The sequence below is a fragment of the Dendrobium catenatum genome, unplaced genomic scaffold, assembly GCF_001605985.2.
Source record: "Dendrobium catenatum unplaced genomic scaffold, ASM160598v2 fragScaff_scaffold_390, whole genome shotgun sequence".
NCBI classification, from domain to species: Eukaryota; Viridiplantae; Streptophyta; class Magnoliopsida; order Asparagales; family Orchidaceae; genus Dendrobium; species Dendrobium catenatum.
The window spans coordinates 2,793,905-2,804,526 of NW_021318852.1; the positions used below are offsets into that span (position 1 = coordinate 2,793,905).

The following is a 10,622-nucleotide window of genomic DNA, read 5'->3' on the forward strand; positions in this document are numbered from 1 at the left end:
GATCTTAAAAAAGAATTTGAGGATTTGAATCCTGTTATTCTAAGTTACCTAGTACAAAAAAATTTTATAAATAATGAAAAAATTAGTGGGCAAAAAGAAACTATGATTATGATCTAAAAAATAAAGCAGTAAGAAAGATGTATAAAATGAAGTCTAAATCAACTTATTTGATTATTTAAATTTGAGCTCAACTTAAACTCAACAAAAATGTTAAACTTTATTTCATTAATTTGTGGATTTGCAAACTTTTAAAGAGTAATTCTTTGAATTAAATTTCTATTTTAAGTCATATCATATTAATTTTAATTTTTTAATCAATTGAAATTCAAATAATTATCAAGCAAATTTTGAGCTTTGAAACTCAAGTTTCATAAATTTTGTTTTGTGTCATAAGTCCTAATCTTGCATCTCTTGTTTTCTTCTTTAAAATGAATAAAATTTTAAAATAAAGTCAAATAAATGTCAAATGCTTGACTATTTTATGATGATAAATGAATAGTATATACAAAGCATTTATTATATTAATTAAAGAATGGGTTTAGCAAATAAGATAAATTTTACAAATATAAAAATAAATTTAACAATTAAGCTCTGCATCGCAGAGTTTTTCTTCATGTTTAGAATCTACTGAGTTATTACTTACAGTATTATACAGATGCTTTGAAACCCAAGTTTCATAAATTTTGTTGTGTCATAAGTCCTATTCTTGCATCTCTTGTTTTCTTCTTTAAAATGAATAAAATTTTAAAATAAAGTCAAATAAATGTCAAATGCTTGACTATTTTATGATGATAAATGAATAGTATATACAAAGCATTTATTATATTAATTAAAGAATGGGTTTAGCAAATAAGATAAATTTTACAAATATAAAAATAAATTTAACAATTAAGCTCTGCATCGCAGAGTTTTTCTTCATGTTTAGAATCTACTGAGTTATTACTTACAGTATTATACAGATTTTGTTCAAAAAATTCTTCCTTTCTTCTCTTACAACCAAGTTCCAACAGTAAAATAGGCATGCTTCCTTCTTTAAAACATCAATATGGAGTCGTAGAAGAGAGGCTTTTCTGTCTCCTCCACAAATGTAGGCTTATCGATCAACTCTTCCAAATCCAATGCCAGGTCATCATCCATGGCCTCCTCCAAAATCGCCAACTTGCTCCCAAAGCCGCCATTGCCTATTTCGAAACCGGCAATCTAGCATCTGCCCGCCAACTGTTCGATCAAATTCTTCAACCAGGTACCGTTCTCTGGAACGTCATGCTCAAGGGCTACACAGAGGCCGGTCTCCACAAAGAGACGCTGCGGCTGTTCTCTCAAATGAAGAAGAGGGATGTAAGGCCTAACCTTTTTACTTTTCCTTTTGTTATCAAGTCTTGCTCAATGATCCCTGCCCTTATGGTGGTAGATCAGGTGCACAGTTTTGCTTTAAAAAATGGGCTCAAGTCGAACCTATTTGTTGGAACTGCCTTAATTGATATGTATGCAAGCAAGTTAGATGCAGGGTTAGCATATAAGATATTTGAGGATTTGCCTGAAAGAAATATTGTGGTGTGGACTGCAATAATAAAAGCTTATATTGCTAATGGTGATATGAGAAATGCTTTTCAACTTTTTAATCAGTTAGAAGAACATGATGTGATCCTATGGGACATCATGATTTCAGCATATATTGAACTTGGAGATATGGCTACTGCTAAGGGGCTCTTCTCTAGGATGCCAATACGGGATGTCAAATCTTGGAATACTATCTTACTTGGCTATGCCATTTGGGCAGATATTGGAGCCTGTGAGAGGTTCTTTGCAATCATGCCTGATAGGAATGTGTTCTCATGGAATGGGCTGATAAGAGGGTATGCTCGACATGGTAAGTTCTCCGATGTCTTGAATGTTTTCCGCCGTATGCTCATTTCAACAAATATTAAGCCCAATGATGCTATGCTTATGGTTGTGTTATCATCATGCGCGAAGCTTGGTGCTCTCAATTGGGGGAGATGGATCCATTTGTATTCTGAGAACAATGGATTCAGAGGGAACGTCTACATTGGAAATGGGCTGATCGACATGTATGCTAAATGTGGCTGCATACATAGTGCAATCAATGTGTTCACTATAATGGAAAAGAGAGATGTCATTACTTGGAATTCAATGATCAACGGTTTGGCAATGCATGGAATGGGATTGGAGGCATTGGAGTTGTTTGATCATATGTTGGAGGCTACAGAGGAGCCTGATGGGATAACATTTGTTGGAGTCCTGAGTGCTTGTGTCCACATGGGTCTTGTTGAGAGAGGATTTGAATGTTTCAAGTCCATGAAACAGATTTACTCTATTGATCCATGGATTGAGCACTATGGCTGCATGATGGACCTCCTTGGTCGAGCTGGCTTGCTTTATGAGGCCATTGGATTTGTGATGGAGATGCCAATGGAGCCTGATGATGTTATTTGGAGTGCTTTTCTTGGGGCTTGTCGAGCGTGGAACCATGTTTATTTGGCCGAGGTTGCGATGAGCCGGCTCGTGAGGCTCGTGCCTGAGGATGTTTCCAATTATGTTGTGCTATCAAATATTTATGGCAATGCTGGAAGATGGAAAGATTTTGGCAGGTTGCATAAGGTGTTGAGAACAATGGGTGTTGGAAAGTTGCCGGGTTGTAGCCTTGTTGAGGTGAACATGGAGGTGGTTGAGTTCTGTTCTTCAGATGCAAAGCATGCAAGATCAAAGGATATTTATGAGATTTTAGAGAGTTTGATGGATGTTTCAAGGGTTGTTATAGTTGAATCAGAACTCGATGAACTTTGTGAAGTGAACTTTGTGAAGTCAGGACGAGAAGGTGGCCACTATTTTCATTTTGGAATCTTCATAAGTTTGACAACTATTTCTCTGCTTTTGGAATCATTAATAGTTTGGCAAAAGAACTCTACCTTATATTTCAAGAGTAGCAAAATATTAATCTTTACCCTCCTTGGCATCATTGTCATCTTCATATTCATCATTGTTATTAATTTTGTTGGAGCCTGGTTGAGTTGTTGAGATTACTTTAGATGCAGATTGGAAAAAAAAAGAGAAAGTTAAGGGCGATGAAAGTAAACCATATTATATTTATCAAATGGAGTTAGACAACTCTACATATAATAAATCATTTATCTCATCATCATTATCAGAGTACTTCATTTTCTTCTACTTGGACTGCTAAGGCTAGGCGTGAATTGTTGTTCTGTTTTTCCTTTCTTGTTTTATTCTTCTTTCTATTCTCATTCTTAGGTGTCATTGAGATTAAATCTTATGAAACTTAATGACATCTTCCTTAGGATTGCTTCATTATTGATTTTCACTCCTGTCTTTCTTATTTCTCGAAACATAGAAGTGATAGATTTCAAATATCTTTACTGGTTTTCAAATTAGCAGTGAGATTAAACTCTTCTGGACTAAAAACACAGTAAAATTATATAAGAATTTTGCATTTAATAGATCTAACTCAATTTTTATTAGACTACAAATCAGAAGGTTTAACAAAAGAAATATTTTTTAAACAAAAGAAGGAGAAAATCCATTCTCTACTAAACTCCGGACTTCTAAATTATAAGATTTTAAAAATGAAATAATCTGAATTTTCTAAAAATCCAGATGTAAATTATCAAGTATAAGATGATTTATCTATAGATTGTTCAGTGGACAAAGAGAAATTAGTTGTTTTGAAGTAAGTGATTTTGTAGTATTGATCATCTATGTTATCCATTAGTGATATATGATTTTGGTCTTGTAGAGTGTTTTAAACTAATTCATTTTGTAATATTTTTATCATATATTTGCATAATTGTTTATATCTACCCTCATCTTTCTAGCATTTGCAACTCTGGTCCTTCTGTATACTTTTGTTTTGGGATCACAGGCTTTTGATCGCTTAGTTATGTGTCATTGCTACCTATTAATTCAACATGTAGCTAAGTTCTCTAGAACCGAAGTAACAGGCTCTTAACACAATAGAAATGCTAATCAGCTTAAAATAAAAAATCTCAATGAAAAGTGCCTTTGAATGGATCTGTGGCTTGGCTGTAAGAAACTCATAAGCTCTTATTGACATATGCATGTATTTAATTGCATATATTCACTTATATGAATTATTGAAGTTTTCTTTATAAGGAGAGCTCGAACCTATATCACCTAGAAGAGTATTATATATGCCCAGTATTCTTAACTTTTAGGAGCTTGCACATGCATGGGTGCCTGATGCAGCTGGTAGCAGCAGTCCAGCCTCACAGGTGAGGTCTAGGATCTCTTTTATCACCTATAGGAGAAGAGGTTTTGGGAGAAAACTTTTTGGGAAAGGGGAGGACTCTTTGGAAAAGATGTAAGGGATATTTATTAGATTTAAGAGGCATTTATTAGGGGATTTTGAGTTGTTTAAGGAGGGAGATTATGAAGGGTTAGGATTTTTTATGTTATGTTTTGGAGAATTTATACAGAAGTTTTTGGAGGTGTTTGGGTTCCCAGTAACTGTTAGGTATTGTGGGAGAGACGATTCACCTCTCGAATAATGAGTCAACTTGTATCTTGTCTTGCTTTGTTTGTAAATTAGTAAAAACAGGTCTCTTTTTGTTATTTATGGATCTATTGGGAGTAAGTTGTTTATTTATATTATTGTGTTTTTTTTATCATCAAGTCCTATCAGTGCCATAAATAGACCAGTGGTTTCTCGATTTCTTAGTTCTCATTGATCGAGTGACTCTATATGCTATCCAAATGTTGTTATGCCATCTAGTATACTATAAATCCATTCATAACTATATCCTTACTTTTCTTGAAATTTCCCTCTTCCAGATTAGCTCAGGCCTAGAATCTGATGTTGATGTTCATGGTTTCACAGATTGGGAGGATTCATGATGTCACTGGAAGAAGCATCTTCTTTAGTTGCAGTTGTATTAGCTGGAGCTTAGCCACAGATGTCCTACCTTAAATTCTTTTGATATAAAAGCCTCAGCTTGGCTTGGCAGATTTCTTCATAATCAGCCTCAATGTTTGTCTTGGTAAATGTTGGATGACTTTGCTTATCATATAGATTCATCTCTTTCCTGACAACTAGAATTTGGACCATAAAATAAGCAGGCTTTCCTTCTTAAACCAACAGCACAGAGTGATAGAAAGGAGGCCCTTATCTCTCCTCCACAAATGTAAACTTATTGGTTTTGCTCTTCCAAATCCAATCCCAAGTCATCATCCATGGGCTCCAAAATCGGTAACTTGCTCCTAGAGCCATTACCTTCTTCAAATCTAGCAATCTAGCATTTGCTTTCCAGCTGTTTGATCATATTCCTGAACAGGCATCGTTCTCTAGATTAAGGGCCACAGGGAGACCAGCCTCCATCGAAGAGACCGTTGCTCTTCTCTCAAATGAAGGAGAAGTTATTATGTGCGGTTACCGGATAGTTCGGAGGTCAATCAGGATGCACCACGTCATCGGATGCACAATGGTACACTATGATGGTACATAATATATTGGTGATGTGGCGTGTCCTGATTGGCCTCCGAACGGCATCTAGTTACCACACGTAATAATTTCGTTGAATGAAGAGGAGGGATGTAAGGTCTAACATATTTACTTTTTGTTTTGTTATCATGTCTTGCTGAATGATCCCAGACTCTATGGTAGGACATCAGCTGCATTGTTTTGCTTTAAAAATTGGGCTCAGGTCGAACACATTCGTCGGAACTGCCATATTAGATGTGTCATTCCTGAGCTTGTTTTCAATTGTTTTCATCAATGTTGTTATTAATATTTTTTGAGTTTGTAAGAGCTATATCAGAGTGAAATGAAAAGAGCAAGTTAATTGTGATGATAGGAAAGTAAATCATATTGTATTACATAGTAAATGCAAGAGAGATATGAAGGGGAAATGTTGATGCGCCACACTTTATCAAGGAACATGAGAGAGATAAAGATAAAGTAAGCAGAGAAAAATTATAGAGAGAGAATTAATGTATATCAATGGTGATAAATTTTAGATTGGAATAAATCCCAAGCAGAATTTAAAGAAAAAGAACATATGCTCCAGAATTTTTTAGAAACTAGTTGTTGAAGGGGTTTCAATAATTTTTGCAAATTTTTTATTTTGTAGGTAAATTATCTCAAATGATATCGAAGATAAGTTGATAAGATGTTTATATTTTTAATTAATCATTTTGAGATTATTTGTAAAATCATGGGCTTGTATAATATTAGGGGTGTAAAATTGGGCAAATTATTGGGTCAGGTGATCGAACGCAGAGATATGTCCGGATATTAATAAAATATTATTTTAAAATTAGCGCAAGTAAAGCGCAACTAAAGTGCAACTAAAGCGTAGGTAAAGTGCAACTAAAGCGCAAGTCAAAAATCGGAACTAAAGCGCAACCAAAGCGCAACTAAAGCGCAAGTCAAAAAGCGCAAGGTGACGCGGCAAATTTTTATTGGATGTCCGAACTTATATTTCGCCTCCGGTCACCTGACCCAATAATTTGCCGTCAAATTGGGTTTGCAGCTCGGGTTCGAGTCCAATTCAAAATTGACCGGCCTTTAATTGCTCTGAACCGAACTCGACGCAATTAGATAAACGGGTTAGAAATTCAGACCGGGACCTGACCTGTCCTAACCATCAGGTACGAGCAGGGTGCGAGTGCGGGGCGCAGGGGTGGGGGCGGTCCGCCTGGGGCTTTCATGTCAGTGCGGGATGGGGACCTGGGTTGCTTTCAAGTTGATCCGAACCCGGCCCATTTTTGAACGAGTCGACTTGAATCCGAAATTTTCGAGTCGTGTCAAATATTAACACCTCTATATATTATTATAATTTTGAGCTTATCACCACACCACTCGAGAGGGTCGACTGACCAGACAAGGCATGAGATTGGGATAATGTAGGAGTACCACCTCACACAGCAAAGATGAGGAAAACTTGCTCGTGAAGCGCACAATATTACTTACTATCGTTGATGTGAGGGCTCGAGCAACCCATCCACACGATCTTAGGAATCAAAGGAACGGAGGATGAGTAAGAATGTGCGAGTGATGTTGCGAATGAGATGAACATCACTAGCTGGAAATCATAGACAAGTGCGAGCCGAGCGAGGGCCTTATAGTAAGCTACCTATGTGCATATAAGGGTATCCGACAATCGACTGGTGGGCTGGAAAGATGCTCGAACGAGAAAAATTTGGGAAACACTTCTAAATTACGTGTTACTATTTTGAAGCATTTATGTTAGATTGTTTGAAAAGCATACATTTATTAATTTTACCTGATTTTTGTTTGATTACCAGAGCCCTGCATTGCGTATCTATATCCACGTCCACCCACGTACCCACCCATACCGATGGTAATCAAACATATGCATGTTGTGGCCAATGGGTGGGTACTCAACATCAGAGGACAAACCGATTTACATTACTAATCATCATATGCATGCAGTATATTACAGTAATCCTTACTATGTAGTGCGCAACACTAAACCGCGTCTTGACCATGATAAATTTTTATGTGGCTTGAAAGTTTGCAGTTAGAGAAAAGGGATAAAAACCTCAAGGCCATTAATCCGTGACAAACTGCATTCAAGAAGTGTGGAAAATGGGTGGGTGTGGGTGGGTATGACATCCCGAAAGTCACCATAGGTGGGCGTGGGTGGGCAAAGCCCGCCAGCTTAGAGCGTGGGTACCCAATGAGTACCCAACCAGGACCCCATGTAGGACTCGATCTGTTGATTACATAAATCATTGTGGCTCAAAATATTTGAAATTATAATAAATTTGTGAGGACATTCAGTTCATTATAACCCTCATACAATACATTCTCTCTCTCTCTCTCTCTCTCTCTCTCTCTCTCTCAAATGTAGACGTAGCAAGTAGTAGAACAGAGAAAGGTAAAAGACATAATAGTAGTCTTGTATATCTTATTCCATTGTAATAACATCTATATATAGGAGAAGATACAAAAGGATAACTAAGCTGATGTGGCAAGATAGGTGCCACGTGTGCAATAAAGTACGAGACTTGCTTGCTTACATCATGCGCACACACACACACAAAAGAAAAAAATTATAATTTTAACCATAACTTCATGTTGACATTACCAACATTATTAGCTCCAAACTAAAATCAAGAGAAATGAAAAATCCAAACAATCGTAGCAAGAGTCACAATAATAATAATGCTTGGGATCAAATGCTAATTAATTAAGGATAAACTTCAATAATAGATCTTAAAACAATGGAGGCTGTTATCTTATAGCCACTGAAACCTGCAGCAATAAATAGCTTGCTCCATTCAGTTTCATTTCTTTCCTTTCCACCAAATAAAGTCATCATGTGTAAATCAAGTAAAAGCTGCGTCTCCAGTGCAATTTGAGCGTTGACGCCCACACCAACTACCATATCGATTATAATCACTTTTCCACCATTTTCTTTGGATGGAATCGCTTCCTTGCAACGTTCGAGTATCTTGATGCACGCTTCATCATTCCAATCATGCAATATCCACTATATAGATATCAAAAACCTCATCACTTGATCAAATTATATGCATCCATAAGTAAAATTACACTACAGAAATATCGGACAATACTAGATTTTTTCTGTGGCTTTTCTGCTGTTTATGAGGAAATATGACTGGCTTTTTTTTTTTTACAGGTTTTCTGGCGGCGTTTCCGACGCCCTTGCCTTTTCGGCTGCTTTTTTTTAAAATAAAAAATATGACACTTATAATACTTTTGCCCTTAGAGCAAACTGTTTGGGGCTTTGAAGCATACTCACTTCGAATCACACAGCAGGAAATTTGCCCGATTTTCCTAGAAAAAGCCGCTGGTAATGACGGATTTTTCTGTAGTGTTATTTAAAAACTAAATATTTTTTAAATATTGAAAATTTTCTATATTAGAAATATTTAGATATGATTTGTAACTTCAACCAATAATAATAAGAATAATATTAATAATGACCTCTTTGATTTCTAATAAGTAGGCTATATATAATCCATATTAATTCCTCCTAACCTTAAGCAGAGCAGCATGAGCAGCTGGGATCTCCACGAACATGTCACCGGCGGCGAACTGAATCCCCTCTGTCTTCTCTGCCGTGTCGATGACATGTGGAAGATCAAAAACAGTGCACTGCAACCCCGGAAAAGCCTCCACCAACGCAGCTGCCATCAAGCCGGTTCCACCTCCGACGTCCACCAACGTCCCAATCCCACGAAAAACTTCCCCGCCGATATTCTTTATAACATCTGCAACAAACGCGGAGTCGCAAGCCATCCCCTTATTAAAAGAATCGTTGAACTCTGGCAGCTTCCCCGCGAGCTCCCATAACGTTTTACCGTGTGCCATCTCGAACGGCGTTATGGTTACGTCCGGCCTATGGAACCAGTGGGAGAGTTGATGGTACGAATTTATGATGTGGTTTTCGACCTGCGTGAGGATGAAGGGGGTGTAATTGAGACGTCGTTGGGAGACGGAGGTGGTGGTGAGGAGGCGTGAAACAGGAGTGAGGTCGAAGGTTTCTTCGCCGGATAGGGTGATTTGGGATTTGAATATGCCGTCTTGGGACAGGATGCGCATCAATGTGCGGAGGTGGCGGGATTTTGCTTCGGGGATGGAGAGAGAGGAAATGAGGTCTGAGATGGTTGTCGGCGTGCCATGGCACAGGATGGCGTCGGGGATGCGGAGTTCGGCGGCGCATTTTAGGGACATGGATTTTACGAAACTAAAGGTTTTATTCCATAGAATCGCTTGGGCTTCTAAGGTGTCTGGAATCACAGCGTCGGGAGCATCGATGCTCACAACTGTCTCCATGATCGTCAGAGTAAGATAATGCGATTTTACGATGCAAATTCAAATTCAAATATAAAGATGCTAAAGATTGAGATATTTTTCTCGCATTACCTAATGTAATTAATTATATTTTATGTGTAACAAATAGCAGAAGATATTTGAATGAGCTCATGATTGGAGAGCAGGTATCTAAAACCAATTTTAGACTGCAAGGATTTAACATTTATGAAAGTTAAGTAGTTTTCATTACTGGTTTTGTTGGGCTTTCCTTCTTTAAACTAACAGCCTAGAGTCATAGATATCAAACAAAAGTTATCATCTATGGGCTCCAAAATGGCCGTTGTTGCATTCACCTGCCAGCCGTTTGATCAAATTCCTGAAACAGGCATAGTTCTAGGAGCTCATTGCAAGGAATAATATGTTGCTCGGCTATCTCAATTAGACAGATATAGGAGCTTGTGAAAGGTTCTTAACCATATATAAGTTGAGGGAGGCTTCATTTAAGCTGTGCTTATTCAATTGGACTGAACATATCGTAAATGCAATAAGCAATTATTTGATATATTCACTTGCGCCTAACTTCGACTCATATGTGACAATCAAGTCGGATTCGATTAGGCTGATAACTTATTTTCGTGAAACGGTTGGAGTAGCTCTAGAGGAAGATAAGATTAGAGAAAGTAGCCTTAGATAGTTTGGTCACATAAAACAGCGATCTGCCGATGACCCAGTTAGAAAGTAGATTTATTAGATTTGACATATGTTAAGATAGCGGTAGACCTAAAAAGACTTGGTTAAAATCATATTAGAAATGATCTTTCCTTAT

The 10,622-nt window shown here is 37.3% G+C and overlaps 2 protein-coding genes across 9 annotated transcripts; one reads left to right on the forward strand and one right to left on the reverse strand.

The window, feature by feature from the left end:
- Positions 1-908: 908 nt before the first annotated feature.
- LOC110104969 (pentatricopeptide repeat-containing protein At3g29230-like) lies at positions 909-5,837 on the forward strand. Of its 8 annotated transcripts, XR_003700422.1 has the most exons (4): positions 910-2,836; positions 4,871-5,030; positions 5,132-5,239; positions 5,325-5,837. XR_003700422.1 is itself a non-coding variant. In XM_028693976.1 (2 exons), the coding sequence occupies exons 1-2, from the start codon at positions 1,021-1,023 to the stop codon at positions 4,827-4,829; spliced, it is 1,821 nt and encodes a 606-aa protein (XP_028549809.1). In that variant the 5' UTR covers positions 909-1,020; the 3' UTR covers positions 4,830-5,837. The 8 variants fall into 8 exon arrangements, 4 of the variants coding, with proteins under 4 accessions (XP_028549809.1, XP_028549807.1, XP_020689943.1 ...); XR_003700420.1 differs by having other exon boundaries at positions 4,871-5,239; XR_002304095.2 differs by having other exon boundaries at positions 5,110-5,837.
- Positions 5,838-8,101: 2,264 nt separating this feature from the next.
- Positions 8,102-10,034, reverse strand: LOC110104986 (trans-resveratrol di-O-methyltransferase-like). The gene is made up of 2 exons (XM_020834314.2): positions 9,020-10,034; positions 8,102-8,507 (listed from the first exon to the last, which is right to left on the reverse strand). Exons 1-2 carry the CDS (start codon positions 9,815-9,817, stop codon positions 8,205-8,207), a joined length of 1,101 nt encoding a protein of 366 aa, XP_020689973.2. The 5' UTR covers positions 9,818-10,034; the 3' UTR covers positions 8,102-8,204.
- Between the last annotated feature and the right edge of the window lie 588 nt (positions 10,035-10,622).

Coding starts and splice junctions, on each gene's coding strand:
- LOC110104969 (XM_028693974.1), top strand. CDS start 1,021: ATGCTTCCTTCTTTAAAACATCAATATGGAGTCGTAGAAGAGAGGCTT. Junction 1,339..1,416: donor CTCAAATGAAGAAGAGGGAT/GTAAGGCCTAAC, acceptor GTGGTAGATCAG/GTGCACAGTTTTGCTTTAAA.
- LOC110104986 (XM_020834314.2), bottom strand. CDS start 9,817: ATGGAGACAGTTGTGAGCATCGATGCTCCCGACGCTGTGATTCCAGAC. Junction 8,508..9,019: donor CTCATGCTGCTCTGCTTAAG/GTTAGGAGGAAT, acceptor ATATCTATATAG/TGGATATTGCATGATTGGAA.